This window comes from Lycorma delicatula, chromosome 1, assembly GCF_047948215.1.
Source record: "Lycorma delicatula isolate Av1 chromosome 1, ASM4794821v1, whole genome shotgun sequence".
In the NCBI taxonomy this organism is placed as follows: Eukaryota; Metazoa; Arthropoda; class Insecta; order Hemiptera; family Fulgoridae; genus Lycorma; species Lycorma delicatula.
Genome location: NC_134455.1, coordinates 134,729,250 through 134,747,648, shown reverse-complemented (window position 1 = coordinate 134,747,648; position 18,399 = coordinate 134,729,250). Strand labels below are relative to the sequence as shown.

The 18,399-nt window shown below is 30.8% G+C and overlaps 1 protein-coding gene across 1 annotated transcript; it reads right to left on the bottom strand.

Annotated features, from left to right (window-relative positions):
• Window positions 1-328: 328 nt before the first annotated feature.
• LOC142322496 (uncharacterized) lies at window positions 329-13,394 on the bottom strand. Its single transcript, XM_075361638.1, has 4 exons — window positions 13,347-13,394; window positions 11,043-11,189; window positions 8,120-8,260; window positions 329-1,827 (listed from the first exon to the last, which is right to left on the bottom strand). Exons 2-4 carry the CDS (start codon window positions 11,184-11,186, stop codon window positions 1,072-1,074), a joined length of 1,041 nt encoding a protein of 346 aa, XP_075217753.1. The 5' UTR covers window positions 11,187-11,189; window positions 13,347-13,394; the 3' UTR covers window positions 329-1,071.
• Between the last annotated feature and the right edge of the window lie 5,005 nt (window positions 13,395-18,399).

Genomic DNA, 18,399 nt, shown 5'->3' with positions numbered 1-18,399 from the left:
GTAATTCTTAAACAATCATTGGGATAGACTGAAACTAAACATTCCATATTTTAATATAAGTTATCTGCATAGTTTACAATTTATTTTATGTAGAACAGTGGTAAGTACAAAAAAAGCTTCCTAGTTTTCTGTCTGTAACCAATACATATTTTAAAACAGAGTAGGCATTGATTTGGAATATGTATAAAGTTAGTACGTCACATTCAGGTACCTTTTCAGAAACAGACTTATTTCCATCATTTTTATTTACACATATATTTCATAACAAAGGATAGTTAAACTAAAAAGAGGTAAACTAAAAGAGATAGTTAAACACAATCAAAGAGGTTATAAAAATAATTTAATACAATTTATTAATATTAAACAATTGAACAAAATGGAAATATAAAAATATCTAAAAATAATAATCACGCACATCACACATCACATGATGTGTATTGAATACATATGGTTTTTGAAGAATACTTCTGATAATAATATTACTGCCCTTAATTAATTCAGGTTTGTTATTTAGTTAAAAGTTGAACAAAAATAATCCAAAGTGAGTTTTATGTACCAATGTAATCAGAAGTGCAATTTTAAAATAACTCAAATGAAAAGATTAGACAAAGTACTTATGTTAATTTTTCAAATGGGTAGAATAGAAAAGTTTTTTCAAGTTAGATCGGCAAAATGAATTCAGACAAAAACTTACATTATGTCACCTTACTATCCGATTTTCTTTACAGCATGAATGTAAAGTTGTCTTTGCACACAAAATGCGTGGAAAGATGTATAACTTACAGCATAAGATTTTTGACAAACACATTACATTCACACTGGTGAAAAGAAATAGTGTGAATGTAATGTGATAATTTGTTATAGTGTTGTAAATTTATTTTAACCAGTGTGAATGGAGATATGTGTCTACAAAAATTACATGTGAATTTTTTCAACATTATTAATGAACAGATATGACTCTTAATTTGTTTAAAAGATTTCTCACAATAATTACATGTGAATTTTTTCTCACCAGTATGAACAAAAACATGTTTATTTAGATTATTACTGATTTTGAAACACTTCAGCCAATTATGTGGGAATTTTTTTTTCACCAGTATGAATTGATATATGTTTTTGTAAATTATAGTTCTGACTAAAGGATTTCTGACAGAAATTGCATGTGAATTTCTTTTCACCGGTATGAATGGAGATATGGTTTTTTAAACAAGATCTCCGATTAAAAGATTTCTGACAGATATTGCATGTGAATTTTTTTTCACCAGTATGAATTGAAATATGTAATTTTAAGTTGTACTTCTGACTAAAAGATTTCTGACAGAGATTGCACGTGAACTTCTTTTCACCCGTATGAATAGAGATGTGTGAATTTAAGTTACATTTATGACTAAAAGATTTCTGACAGAAATTACACGTGAATTTTTTTTCACCAGTGTGAATGGAGGTATGTTGCTTTAAATTAGATTTCTGACTAAAAGATCTCTGACAGAAATTGCACGTGAATTTTTTTTCACCAGTATGAATGGAAATATGTGATTGTAAATTACCTCTCTGACTAAATGATTTCTGACAGAAATTGCATGTGAATTTTTTTTCACCAGTATGAATGGAGATATGTGATTTTAAATTACATTTATGGCTAAAAGACTTCTGACATAATTTACATATGAATTTTTTCTCATCATCATGAATGAATCTGTTCTTTAAACAACCATGATTATTGTAATCTACAATTAAAAATGAACTTAAGTACACATCACAATGTTTTACTTTTTTTTCTCTAAACTGAGATGTTCTTTCATCAGAAACTGCTCCTTCACCATGATCCTGCAAACAAATTAATATAATATGTTTATCCAGTAAAATTGAATTATTAACTTTAGGTTACTTGAATGTATTATATTTGATTGTTTTTAACCGCTGTATATGAAACAAAATTATTATGTTACTTTAAATTAAAATCTAGAAAACATTATTTCTCAATATATTTCTTTTTATAAATTTAAATTAAATAATATTTACATTTTACTGAGTTTTTCTTTTATAAATTGCATTATAAATAAATTATACTTTTCTCTTAATATAAGTGGTGGGTAATTCTTCATTATAGTTCCTATCTTCCTCCTCAAAATGATGAAAAGAAAGCTTTTTAATTGAAATATACATTTGTGTGAAAAAAGCATGTCTCAATGTTGCAATAAGTTTTAATGAAGATGAATCATGGATAAATTGTAAACTTTGTATTCCATACACAGAAAGTTTTATTCAACACATGATTGTAATGTAAAAATAATTTTTATGAGTATATTATTAAACTTTCAATTACAAAATAAGTCGAAATATAGACATTATAAAAACTTACGCCCAAAAGGAGGTTATTATCTGCAGTTGAATAGGGGACACTAGCTCACTTGTGAGTATTTGATGATGCAAACACATGTACCCCTTACTGCTCGCTGCGCGACTGTGAACTAACAGTGCATCTTATCCTTGTGAATTATATCTGTTTTGAGTCATTATGCTGCACGTTTAACCTAGGGGCTAACATACAAACAATTTTAGGGGCTTATAAAATGTTATCTTATGTTTTACAATTTCTTAGGGTCATCCGTTCATATTCAAATATTTAAATTGCTGTGTTTAAGCTATTTATGCTATTACCCATAAAGTGGATGGTAATTTTATTGTCTTAATTTTCCATTTTATGATCTATTTTAATAGGTCATAAAATGATCAAATGATCATGTTATACAAATGTAACATTACATGTTTTTACACTATTGCTGAAATAATTATTGGGGTAGACTGAAACTAAACATTCCATATTTTAATGTAAGTTATCTGCAAAGTTTACAATTTATTTTATGTAGAACAGTGGTAAGTACCAAAAAAAGCTTCCTAGTTTTCTGTCTGTAAACAGAAAACATTTTTAATAAACATTTAATGGTTATTAAAAATGTTCTTGTTGTTAACTTTTAATTGTGAAATTTTAACATTTAATTTTGTAAAACAAATATATCATGTCTGGGCAATGATAATGCAAAAGCATTTTTCACTACAAAAAAAAATTAACATTCTAAACTATAACCAACTGAAAAATTTGATATACTTATGAAACAAGTTATGTTTCAACAAATGGCAATAATACAGTGCAGCTACTTGTATTCAAGAAGATGGCAGCCACTTCCAACATTTACTCTAAATGTAAGGTAATGGATGGTAATAATAAAACTTACATTTACATTTACACATGCCTTTTTATTATTTCAATATCTACCAATATAAGGTTGGGTTGCGTTTTATATGGGACACCGTGTAGTATAGTATTGTATAGTTTAGAGAATGGTACACTAGTAATTTTTAAATTGTTTTTCAAATAAAGTTTATGATTTTAAAGGTTTTTCTGATAATTTTAATTTTTCTGATAAATGATAGTATTGATCAAATTTCTTTAGTTTTAAGAATAAAAAACAGGTTACAGATGCACTAACTTTATTTACTTTTTCTCTTGTAGTATTTGGATAATTATAGAAAAAGAACATTTTAAGAGGGTTAACAGAAAATTCAATATTTTAATGTAGTGTTACAATATTACATTAATAATGGTCTTTTATTTATGTTTTATAAAAGTTATTAATTAAAACAATTCTGTAAATGCAATCAAAGAACTTTCTTAATTATCCAAAGAAATAAGGAAAAGTAGAAACAAAAAATTAAATTTCATATGAAAAATTGTCACAAAATGAATATAATAAATAACATTGTGGTGAAAACTAAAAGTAATATTTTAACAACATTACCTCCCTCCTTCTATTTCTTAATTAAACACATATTTCCCATTTCCAGATAATACAGATTTTTCTAATAGCTGTGATTTTATTCAGAAAAAAATCATTTCCATTTTAGCAGTTTCAAATGAACAGGTGGAGATATATACACAGACAGTGTGTGTACTATCATGTTTGAGGAGAACAGGGAACACTACTGCACAAGTTACAAAAGCTAATAATATAACTAACTATTTTCTAATGATTTCTTTTCCTGTTTAGCTTTCCGTAATTTATCTTTTAGATAATACTTCAGAGGATGATATGTATGAGTGTAAATGACGTGTAATCTTGTACAGTCTCAGTTCGACCATTCCTCAGATGTGTGGTTAATTGAAACCCAACCACCAAAGAACACTGGATCCACGGACTAGTATTTAAATCCATGCAAAAATAACTGACTACTAGGACTTGAACGCTGGAACTCTCGACTTCCAAATCAGCTGATTTGGGAAGACGCGTTAACCACTAGACCAACCTGGTGGGTATTTTATAATGCTGCCAGTGAGTTATCTTACCATTTAAATTTTAGAAAAGAGAAAATACTCAGCAGTATTCAGACCAAAACTAGAGAATAACAACTTTGACTGAATAACATTATTTAAGGGTGAGAAAAATTCTCAATCCAAGAAACAGAGCACAGGTTAAAAAATACAAAATAAAGGGAAGCTTTGGTTGAGTAGAAATGAGTCGATTGTAGAGAGGTACAGGGAGATTACTCTTAAGAAATGGATGTGGCAGGTGAGGTAGGCCCATTACATGATCATAATTACCGTTAAATTACTTAAAACAGAAGAGGAAAAATAATTTTTTTAAAGACAGGTATTATGGTTATTGTTTATATGTAAAAAATATTATCACTAACATTCTTATATAATGTTTTAAAATTTTATGTTTCACATTTTCTACTTATAATGTATAAATGTTTAATATCAGACATAAATATCATGCTCAATAACAGAATTACAGATAAGCATAATGACAAATTCTTTTAGGAAGATAACTACATTATAGTTTGTATGGTGAAACAAAGATATAAAAATAGAACATCTCTTCAATTACACTATTGAACACAATTACCTGAAAAGTGAGGGTCCAGAGCGCAGGGTCTCCCTGCGCTCAGGGACACCCACCTGTTTGTTATCCTCATGGTTGTAAGAATAACACTGATAAATAACAATTAAAGCCTGAAAACCTCTCTTTCATCTAATGTTTTACTCGTTCTTGACATAGAATCTCCTGCTTTAAACAAATATATTCTTCTTGGTTATCCTTCCCATTACCCTTTAATATCTTATATCTCGGGAAGCAGTCAAAGTACAGAGCTAAAAAACAGATGCTATAAAATGCATAGTCTTATTTTTATGTTGAAAAACAAAATCAAAATTGGCATTAGGTCGTCATCCAATAGGAAAACTTCACACCACTAGGGGTCTACGGCCTCAATATATGGCTTAAACCTTACCTGGGATAACACAAATGCATCCAGAAAGTTTTGAAGCAATTGGCCGATAACTTTCACATTTATGTATTGAATAAAGAAATTTTATTGAAAAAAAGTAATTTTATGTTCAGATTTTTTACCCTGGGCCTTTCTTATCATTTGTTTCCCAGGTGCAATGTATATATTTTTTTTTGGGGTGCAAAACTAAGATTCCTTGTTAACACCTGGAAGCAGTACTTCTAAAATAAAGAAACAAGCTCAGTGTCACTTATGCTAAGTATAATGGAAATATAAACTAAATTATAGTAACATAAAAATAAAATTAACAATCAAAATTCACATTAATACAGGAAAAACGATGTTAAAAAAAATTTAGACATAAAATGCTAAAAAACATATTACATTATTATTAAATATTTGAGTACAGATGTATGGTCTTAAGAAATAACAAAATATTCAATAACATAGTTTTGCTTCCTATAATACTTTCAATGTTAGCCAATACTGCATAACAGACACAGCTCACAAGAAGGTATTGTTAGGTGGTAGTCACAGAGAACACAAACCGGTGCATTGGTCTGATTCAGGAGGTGTAGATCGAGTAAGTTTAGTGTGCCCTATTCACAAATGTCAAGTAATAACCTCATCATGATGGTTATTTCTGCATGAAGAGCTTCACAGTGACACATCGCTCTTAAATGTATGAAGTTTATTGTTGATGGTAGCATTCATTCACTTTGCCACTCTTCACAAACCACACTCTTCAGAAAACAGAAAAAGTTGTCCAAAATAACATAATTTGTGAAAGGAGGCTGCAAATAAGCTTCTTTTACCACATGATCTGTGTGCTCATTGTCTGAAATATCAGTATGGCTGGAGATCCAGAAGAGGATCACAGTTTTTTATGCTGAGTAACTTCATGATTTACGAGAAAAGGCTGTCAAGGTGGTAAAACATTGAGTGGAGGTTATTGTAAATTTAGAGATAAGAAAAGGTGATGAGGCTCTGGTTCCTAGCAGTGCAGCAGATCTTGGCCATTCCTGATATCGATTAAGATGTTGTTTGGAGAACACCATGTCAATGGTCAGATGATTTGGTTGGGCTTTAATGTGCGAGATTAGAGAACAATGAGCAAAGTGAGATTAGAGATAAGAGCATATTTGATTTCATCTATACCAAAGAGATGGCTGGTGAGCCATCTGTTTATCAGTTTATTATTGGACAGTGGTGACTGTCCACTAATAAACTTACCAAGGGGCTTAAATGAAATGCACCTGTAGCAAGATGTATGATAGAATAATGAACTATATCAATCATCCTAAGAGTGGTGGCCGTGTGAAAGAATAACCACGCAGTTGTAGTCCAATCGGGAATGGACCAGAGCTCAGTACAAGTACAACATGCATACGCAATCAGCTCCCAAACTAGTATTAGATAGAACTATCAACAGATCTTTTTAAAAATTTACCTTCAACTCCTTTAAAAATCTAACCCACGTGGGTGGTTCAACTGGTACATAATTTAAAACAGATGAGGGTCAACATGCTCTCTCAAGCAGGAAAAGCAACTATGTTTCATTTTCTCTGACGAAAACATGATTCCAGTAGTTTTACAACACTATTACAAACAGATTATTATGTATTGGAGCAGCCTCTTTGCAATAGCTAAAGTCTACGTGCAATGTGAATTAAAAAATCATCTATGAATAACGAACACATAACAGGTTTCTGCACAGTTTGTTAGAGTATTTATGGCTATAGCAAACAAGATAACACTTCCCTGTGGTATTCTGTTTTCTAGTATAAAATTTTCAGATACCATCGTTCCAACTTGAACTCGAAAGAACTAACTACTTAGGAAACCCCTGAATAATTGCCATCAAGTATGTTGGGCAGTTTTGCTCCTGCCATAATGGAAAGGAGTTCATTGTTGCACCAGCTGTCATTTATAAAGATACAAGAGTCCAATCCCAGCTGTCATGTAAGGAAGTTCATAAAGTTCAACCACAGCTGAGCAATAGTAAGTCCTGTTACCTCTCTTGTTTGTTCTGAATGCAAGAACTGGCTGATTTCTTATCTGATTTACAGATTTACAATAATGGGATACATATTTTTTTATAAGTACAAATCCTTAAAAGTATTTTTTTTTTTATTTAAAAAAGATTGTTAAGTATAAAAAATAAGTTTATTTAATCTTATCAAATTTTATATTACCAAAGTCTGAATTTGTTGAAAGTGTTATTTTTTATAATGTAAATACTTAAGAAACAGAATTTGTATTATTTTTTTTTAAACATCTTAAATATAATGATGTATATTAAAATATTTTCTTATTATTATACCTAATTTCACAGTGTCAGGAATCTCAGTGGATAAATCCAAGGTCCTTCAAAATTAATATAATAATTTTTTTATTTATTATTAAAACAAAGGGGGAAGTTGAAATTTTTCTTGATACAGAATAATTATATATATTAAAAACAGTACACATAATCAAGCAAAATAAAATTAAAAAAGTTCAAAACTTTGTTCATTCATAAGTAAACTAATGAAGTTCAAAAATTAACAGATAGATAATTGCAGTTATTTCTGTATAAATCCCTCAGCTTATAACAAATAAAGTAATTCTGTAAACTAAATTAACACTGCAGTTTAGAAATATTAAGTAATATAAACCAACATATAATTATCTTTCATTATTATTTTTCATTTTTTTTACAATTTATAAAATATTTATAAGAATAAATTAAAAAGTCAAAAAGTAAAATGTTTTTCTGGTACAAGCAAATCTACTTCTGCATGAATTCACTGCAGTCTTTAGTATATAATAATAAAAAAATAAATCTTACCATTTCTTCAAGTTTTACATCAAACATTTCTAATTTAACTGAAGGGATGTCCAATTCGGTAAAAGCTAGTGAAATATCACTGCTCTCTATATGAAGTGGATCCTCTTTTTTTGGCAAGTAAGTGTGTGATTCATCAAAATCCTTCAACATAAATAAAAGTATTTCATTAAGTTATACAAATGTGTTTCAATTTACATTTTATAACCAACCATGGCTGATATCACTGTTTCATGTGCAAAAATAAATAAAAGCAAATTCAGTTGAACATGGAAATGGAAACATGAAAATCATTCTTCTTCTAAGAAACACTTTTATATGAGAATAAGATGATATAAACACTTTTATATGAGAGACCCACTGGGGTCCCTCGTTTCAGGGACCCCAGTGGGGATCCCCGCCAGGACTACGGTCTTTCCTACGACCCTATACAGTGCCCAAGGGAGTTCCCGTCAAATCATCGAAGGTGAGACGTCTGAGCATCCCATCCCTCTCGGACGTCTGTCACGGCTAAATCTCTCGGCTCTTTATGGTTCAAACGCACGATTCTCTTTTCTTAGGCGAAGCCCTGCAGTCCCCTCTAAACCCTCCACGCGAGTGCCCTTGTACCTTGCAAGAAGGGTACCTGACTTCCTTCTGATAGTCCTTCCGCGTATTTAATTGAAACATTGACGTCTCCTATCCGCACCGTTGTAGGACCACGCATGGTATCCCACATTCCAACATCGAAAACACCGCTCCTCCGTGGGCCGCCTCAGCACTCTGCAGGCCACCCACTCTATGCGGACGCGACCATCCGCCAACATTGTACCTGCCAGGATGGGTGGCACAGCCACCGTCACCACCTGGGTGGGTCCAAAAGCCGGTCGCATGTGGATTACATCAATTGTCACCGATTCCCCATCAACTTGACGCAAGTCAGGTACTAGCACCTCTTCACTCGTAAGCTCATCCACATCCTTCACTAAGAGCTGGATCCGCCGACCGTCTTTACCTGTCAACACAGTGGCACCCTCCACCTTCTCCATTATTTCCTGCCAGAGCCTATCAGCGGTGTTCCCCGCATCGCGCACTCTAATATGGAAAATTCAGGCAGTTGTATCATTTCTGTCAACTGAAAGTAGTTTAAGAAACTTAGCAACAGTTTTACAGGAATCCAAGAACTAGTTTGTCAGACTACTGCTGAATTATATAATGCTGTATACGAAGGTTACAAGGAATATATGAAAGTACAAAAAAAAACTTATATTTCAAAATACCTCTGTTTTCAATTACATAAATAATAATGACATCAAATAGTAACGACATCAATTCAAAGAGTATAACTTCAGTGATGTAATTCATTTTCAAAAGTATTTAAAAACATAAATAAATAAAAATGAATTACTTAACGTAATTTAATGAAGGAAAATAATTAATTAACAGCAGCCACTATGGTTTAAAACAAAATATCTTCATTTTCTGCTTAACATCTATAATTTCATTCATTCAATGTTAGTTAACATATATTCGAACTCTATTTTGTTCATTTGTACATATGTTCTGTAATGGAGAGTATAAGAAGGATTTGCGTTATTCTTTATTCAATTTAATTCTGTATTAATTTTACAGTGATTAATTAAAGAAGTAAAATTAAGTACACAAGAACAACAGATATTTCACAGACGTGATAAACATTACACTTTTATACTCTTAACGTAAATTTAATTTTTAATTATTCTTAACTTGTATACTCGTGACTAAACTTCCATCTGAAACAGTGAATTTACAAAATTACAAATGCACGATACATAGTGCACAATAACATATCAATCTCTATTACATCATGAAGTTTGAAAGTAGATAGGGTTAAAAATACATATAAAGTCGTTAAACAGCACTGGAATGAATTAAATTACTTCAAAAGTGACAAATATAGACTGCATTCCCATTTTTTAAATTTGCATTTGATTTTGTTTTCATTATAACAGTATAACCATATATATAAAAGTTGTATTTTTCAAAACATCATTTAACATATAAGATTATAATTTCAACTCTTACGTGTTCACAATATAAAAATAAAAAGAGATAAGATTACGGAGGTAGAAGTTTTTTTGTATTTGGGAAGTAGAATTATGAACGAAGCAGGAGCGGTATAAAATGCCAACTAGCATAGGCGAAACAAGCTTTCAGTCAGAAACATAATTTACTTACATCAAAAATTAACTTAAACATGATGAAAGCATTTTTGAAAGTATATGTTTGGAGTGTAGCTTTATATGGAATTGAAACTTGGACGATCGGAGTACCCGAGAAGAAAAGATTAGAAGCTTTTAAAAATGTGGTGCTGTAGGAGCATGTTAAAAATCAGGTGTGTGGGTAAAGCGTCAAATAAAGAGGTGATGCGGAAAATTGATGAAAAAATAAGCATTTAAAAAAATATAGTCTAAAGAAGAGATAGACTTATAGGCCACATATTAAGGCATCTTAGAATAGTCGCTTTAATATTGGAGGGACAAGTAGAAGGGAAAAATTGTGCAGGCAGGCAACGTTTAGAATATGTAAAACAAATTGTTAGGGATGTAAGATGTAGGGAGTGTACCGAAATAAAACGACTGGCCCTAGATAATTATCTTTGAGAGCTGCATCAAACGACTGAAGATAACAAAAAAAAGTGTTCATAATCTCAAAAGAAAATGGTGATAGAAGGGTTTCATCCAAAACTAATGATATGATTTTTTTATTTAGTTTAACAAGTAGAATCCGAAAAAGTATAGCCAGCCCATCATTTTAGAAACACTCTATATTACCTATATCTCTTTTTATGAATTATGTAATAATTTGAATTTGAAATTATTTAACTGTGTTTATTTAAATAGGTTTAAAATAATTCAAATCAATGATAAAGATACAAAATTACACCAGATTGTTACCAAAAACTTACTTGCTCAGATGTCAAACCAGGTTCTGCCTTAACTACAGGTACAAACAGAAATTTATTCTCTTCCATTTCATCCTTAACTTCTACTTTAATATCAGAGCACAATGGTTCTTCATCCACGAATGAATCATTGATTGTCGTGTCCATTTTCTGCAAACGGAAGTAAATTTAATTTATACTTGAACACATTCAAAATAATGTTACTTTCAGAGTAAACATTTAGTTCTCCATCTACAGACTGCTGTTCTTGTTTTTAAGTTCATTTAAAAATTATAATATATAAGAGTAAAATGAATTAAACAATAATGAATGATCACTTTGTTAGCTTGCATAGCACGCTTACCTACTACATAAAAAAAGATAAAAAATGTTTCATGCTGAACAAAAAATTCAAAATAGGATTTTGAATTTTGATTCAATAACACCGTACTGCAAGCTGATACTTCTTTTGTTAATTTAGTGGAGGAAATAAAAAAACACGCAAAAAATTACCAGCTTGCATTATTTGCAAAAACGTACTGCTGAGTTAATTGTCTGTAATAACTCGATTATTTGTAAACAGATTTTTTACAAATGAGGTGCATTTTGTTCAAAATAAAATGCTTAATAAATTAGATAAATAAATAACTACAACGATATTGAAGATTAGAAAATTACGATGGACGCAAATTTGACATTTTTGAAGGTGACATTTAATTTTTTTTTTATTTTCTAGAATATAACACTAGTTTATTTTAATTAAAATAGGTTTACACCGTTCCTGAGAAATAATTTTTTCTTGAAAATCACAAAATTGCGTCTAGAAGGAAAACAACGCAAAATAGTATGTTGATATGAAATTTTCGCTCATTTTGGTGTCCTGAATCGGTACCTGAAGTTCGGGGAAAACGTCCCAGAACACTCATATAAAGCATTCTAAAAATAATAAATCTAATATCGTTTTCCAGCCAAGATAATGCTAATTTCATAAGCTGAATTATTATGCATATAGATATTTACTTAGAAACTATTTAAATACAGTCATTTTTTTAAAATAACAATTATTACAAAAATTATTTACTCATATCTCAGCACATTTATATCAGGTATTATTTCATGCAATTATTACTTTTATGAATTGATAAAATGAAGAATATCCATTTCCATTTTTATGCATTTACTTTGTAATGTATGATTTTGTTGACACAGAAGTTTCCTTATATTTTAATCAAATAAAGAAGAGTTCTTTTGATTACCAATGTTTAAGAATACATTAAAAAATTACTCATGCTTCTATTTAACACCAAATTATGTAACCACCTTTATACAACATTAAATTATTTATTAAAAAAAGAATTAATATAAAAAAAATTAAAAAAACTTTTCTGTTATTCCCCCCCCCCCCCCACAATTTTTATAATATTTTTAATTATGAATCGTTGGGAAAATTTTAAAAATACAATATTAACTTCATTTTGGGATGGAGAAACCATTTTTTATATTTTTCATCTCATTCCGAAAATGCTGGAAAATTGGATATTTATAACACAAAAGAAGTCTTTTGTTACCTTCGAACGACAATTTGCTACTTTCCAACCAAGTTCCCTTTGTGATCAATTTTTCTTCACGGCATTTTCGTTCTTTGCATACCCAACGATCATTTTTTGCAAGAATTTATTATGCCGATAAATTTATTATTTAAATACTCAAAACATTACTGTGTTAATAAGTCAAGGTTAACGAGGCGCAGTTTAAGTTTGGTTAAATTATACTGCTATTTTTATCATTAAAATTATAAAAATAATAATTTATTATTTTAATAATCAAAACATTGGTGTTAATAAGTCGCGGTTAGCGAGGATATGTTAAGTTTGGTTAATTTATACTTATAATTATTTATCGCTATTTATAAGCAATAGTGATAATTATTATCAAAATATTAGTATTTGATAAAAATTTTATTTATTTGATAAAAATAAATAAATAACTGGTAGGAGAATAACAGAAAAGACCTGAGAATGTTTGCTTTCAACACTGAACATGATTTATTCTGGTTTTCAAAATTATATAACTTCTGAAAGCAATTCTTCATAAGTCTAACAGTCACTCAATAGACCAACAATACGAATATCGTTCATAATATGAATTCTATGCGAAGAGGCTTACGATTAGATCAGTCTGGTAATACAGTGCTACCCGTGTTGACATTCAAAAAAATGTCTAATTTCTGTAGCCGATCTTACTAAATAAGTACAATAATGATAAACAAGTGTGGTGTCATTTGGCTATTATAAATCGATTTGAGTTAGAAAAAATGCCTGTACTTACTCTACGATCCAAATTCTCGAAGTAAGGTTATGTTATGTTATGTTATGGTATTAAGGCAATGATGAAAAACAATTTTAACAGCTGAAAAATTAAAATACAGAAATTATTCACTTTCAGCATAAAGCATATAATTGGAGCGCCTAATTAATGAAAGATATTATTTTTTTAATAATCATTGTCATTAAAGATTAATGGAAAACATATAACACTATAATGAAACTAAACATTGAGTAGAAATACAATAATTGTAACAAAAATACTTGATGATAATCAAACTAAAATGTAGAAAACATTATTTATCAAAATATAATAGAAAATAAATTAAATAATATTTGCTTGTGAACTGGTTTGTTGTAAAAAATCACATAAATTTCTTAATTCAAAGATAGGTAGATCTTTAATATATTTCCAGAGTTATTTTTAGTTTATCTTCCTGCTCAAAATAAGTAAAATAAAGAAATCTATTTAACGAAATGTAATATGACATTTGCTTGGGAAAAAAACATGTTACAATGTTGTAATACTTTTTAATGAAGATGAATTGTGGGTAATTTGTATACTTTGTTTCCTATAAGCAAAACAATTTATGTAATACAGGACTACAATGTAAAAAATATTTGTGAGTTTATTCGAAAATATTTTAAGTAAAAAATTGGTCAAAATATTTACATTAAAAAAAAATGTGTACATGCTTTATTTCAATATGAATTCAATCTCCATAATATAACTAACACAAAAAAAGATCACATTTAATTAAGTTACACAGGGTGTGAGGGTGCAATCTGGGTTAAAAAATGTTTTTTTTTTTTTAAAGAAATCATTTAGTTTTGGTACACTTTTCTCAAAAATTTTTAATTTGAAAAATAAAAATTGGTTGCTGCTGATATTTTACAGTTTTGATTGTAGGAAAAGGCTGTGACAAAGTATGATTCTGGGAATTTAGTTTGAGAATTATTTTAATAGTATTTGTATAGTTAAAGAACAAAAAATACGGTTACTTTATTGAAAACAAAATATATTAAATAAGCTTCAAGCTTACAAACATATGAGAATATAGGCAGAGATGAAATTCTGAATCTAAGAAATACTACAAGCAATTTAATACAAAATAATAAACGTAATATACATAAAACAAAAATAGTGGAATTCCATGTACAAGTTTACCTGCATAAGAAAAACTGAGAAATCTGTTAACAAATACCAGATATAAACCCACAATACATAAAATTTTCTATTACATTTAAACATTAAACAATTTTAACTGAGTAAAGAGATTGCAATATTTTTTTTTTGTCTTCAGTCATTTGACTGGTTTGATGCAGCTCTCCAAGATTCCCTATGTAGTGCTAGTCGTTTCATTTCAGTATACCCTCTACATCCTACATCCCCAACAATTTGTTTTACATACTCCAAACGTGGCCTGCCTACACAATTTTTCCCTTCTACCTGTCCTTCCAATATTAAAGCGACTATTCCAGGATGCCTTAGTATGTGGCCTATAAGTCTGTCTCTTCTTTTAACTATATTTTTCCAAATGCTTCTTTCTTCATCTATTTGCCGCAATACCTCTTCATTTGTCACTTTATCCACCGATCTGATTTTTAACATTCTCCTATAGCACCACATTTCAAAAGCTTCTAATCTTTTCTTCTCAGATACTCCGATTGTCCAAGTTTCACTTCCATATAAAGCGACACTCCAAACATACACTTTCAAAAATCTTTTCCTGACATTTAAATTAATTTTTGATGTAAACAACTTATATTTCTTACTGAAGGCTCGTTTAGCTTGTGCTATTCGGCATTTTATATCGCTCCTGCTTCGCCCATCTTTAGTAAATCTACTTCCCAAATAACAAAATTCTTCTACCTCCATAATCTTTTCTCCTCCTATTTTCACATTCAGTGGTCCATCTTTGTTATTTCTACTACATTTCATTACTTTTGTTTTGTTCTTGTTTATTTTCATGCGATAGTTCTTGCGTAGGACTTCATCTATGCCGTTCATTGTTTCTTCTAAATCCTTTTTATTCTCGGCTAGAATTACTATATCATCAGCAAATCGTAGCATCTTTATCTTTTCACCTTGTACTGTTACTCCGAATCTAAATTGTTCTTTAACATCATTAACTGCTAGTTCCATGTAAAGATTAAAAAGTAACGGAGATAGGGAACATCCTTGTCGGACTCCCTTTCTTATTAGGGCTTCTTTCTTATGTTCTTCAATTGTTATTGTTGCTGTTTGGTTCCTGTACATGTTAGCAATTGTTCTTCTATCTCTGTATTTGAACCCTAATTTTTTTAAAATGCTGAACATTTTATTCCAGTCTACGTTATCGAAAGCCTTTTCTAGGTCTATAAACGCCAAGTATGTTGGTTTGTTTTTCTTTAATCTTCCTTCTACTATTAATCTGAGGCCTAAAATTGCTTCCCTTGTCCCCATACTTTTCCTGAAACCAAATTGGTCTTCTCCTAACACTTCTTCCACTCTCCTCTCAATTCTTCTGTATAAAATTCTAGTTAAGATTTTTGATGCATGACTAGTTAAACTAATTGTTCTGTATTCTTCACATTTATCTGCCCCTGCTTTCTTTGGTATCATAACTATAACACTTTTTTTGAAGTCTGATGGAAATTCCCCATTTTCATAAATATTACACACCAGTTTGTATAATCTATCAATCGCTTCCTCACCTGCACTGCGCAGTAATTCTACAGGTATTCCGTCTATTCCAGGAGCCTTTCTGCCATTTAAATCTTTTAATGCTCTCTTAAATTCAGATCTAAGTATTGTTTCTCCCATTTCATCCTCCTCAACTTCCTCTTCTTCCTCTATAAAACCATTTTCTAATTCATTTCCTCCGTATAACTCTTCAATATATTCCACCCATCTATCGACTTTACCTTTCGTATTATATATAGGTGTACCATCTTTGTTTAACACATTATTAGATTTTAATTTATGTACCCCAAAATTTTCCTTAACTTTCCTGTATGCTCCGTCTATTTTACCAATGTTCATTTCTCTTTCCACTTCTGAACACTTTTCTTTAATCCACTCTTCTTTCGCCAGTTTGCACTTCCTGTTTATAGCATTTCTTAATTGCCGATAGTTCCTTTTACTTTCTTCATCACTAGCATTCTTATATTTTCTACGTTCATCCATCAGCTGCAATATATCGTCTGAAACCCAAGGTTTTCTACCAGTTCTCTTTATTCCGCCTAAGTTCGCTTCTGCTGATTTAAGAATTTCCTTTTTAACATTCTCCCATTCTTCTTCTACATTTTCTACCTTATCTTTTTTACTCAGACCTCTTGCGATGTCCTCCTCAAAAATCTTCTTTACCACCTCTTCCTCAAGCTTCTCTAAATTCCACCGATTCATCTGACACCTTTTCTTCAGGTTTTTAAACCCCAATCTACATTTCATTATCACCAAATTATGGTCGCTGTCAATGTCTGCTCCAGGGTAAGTTTTGCAGTCAACGAGTTGATTTCTAAATCTTTGCTTAACCATGATATAATCTATCTGATACCTTCCAGTATCGCCTGGCTTTTTCCAAGTGTATATTCTTCTATTATGATTTTTAAATTGGATGTTGGCAATTACTAAATTATACTTCGTGCAAAACTCTATAAGTCGGTCCCCTCTTTCATTCCTTTTGCCCAGCCCGTATTCACCCACTATATTTCCTTCCTTGCCTTTTCCAATGCTTGCATTCCAATCTCCAACTATTATTAAATTTTCATCTCCTTTTACGTGTTTAATTGCTTCATCAATCTCTTCGTATACACATTCTACCTCATCATTATCATGGGCGCTTGTAGGCATATAGACGTTAACAATCGTTGTCGGTTTAGGTTTTGAATTTATCCTTATTACAATGACTCTATCGCTATGCGTCTTGAAATACTCCACTCTCCTCCCTATTTTCTTGTTCATCACGAAACCTACTCCTGCCTGCCCATTATTTGACGCTGAGTTAATTACTCTAAAGTCACCCGACCAAAAGTCGCCTTCCTCTTCCCACCGAACCTCACTAATTCCTACTATATCCACGTTTACCCTATCCATTTCCCTTTTTAAATTCTCTAGCCTACCAACCTTTTTTAAGCTTCTAACATTCCACGCTCCGACTCGTAGAATGTTATTTTTTACTTTTCTGGTGACCCCTTCCTTAGTAGTCCCCACCCGGAGAACCAAACGGGGGACTATTTTACCTCCTGAATATTTTACCAAGGAAGGCGCCTCCATTATTGCTTTTGAAAATGCAGAGCCACATTTTCTTGGAAAAAAAAAAACAGCTGTAGTTTTCCATTGCTTTCAGCTGCACAGTACTCAGAGGACTGAGTGATGCTGATATGGCCGTTTAAGTCATTGTGACTTACGCCCCTAACAACTACTGAAAGAGCTGCTGCCCTCTTTCAGGAATCATTCCTTAGTCTGGCTCTCAACAGATACCTCTCCGATATGGTTGCACCTTCAGTCCAGCTACTCTGTATCCCTGAGCACTCAAGCCCCCTCACCAATGGCAAGGTCTCATGATTCATAGAGGAGGAGATTGCAATAAACAAAATAAAATCTGATGTCGACAACACATGACTTCCTTGAATGCCTATTAAATTACATTTACACTTTTTTTTAAATGAAAACTACATAAAATTTTATTTCATTAAAAGCTTTTGATATTTTTTTTTGTTACTGATCAAAATTCATCGTAATTTTTTTTTACATTGAGAGGTTAATAATTTATTAATAAATCAATATATTTAAATTAAAAAAAAAGGCAAAGAAAAAAGAGATTTAGTCTGATTCGAACCGATGTGCCTTCCCCCTAACATCCAAATATTTCATTAATAAAACTTTTATTTGGCTATAACGTTGGAACCAATGAAAATAAGTACCACTTATAATATATCGTTGAAAAGTTCTCAATGAGAGCTTATTACTACAGTTCAAAAAGGTCCAAAATCCAAATTCTTTTGGATTTTGGGCTTTTTGGACAATTTTGGTTCAGTTCATTCCAATCAAAAAGGGAGGTGCAGAACTACAT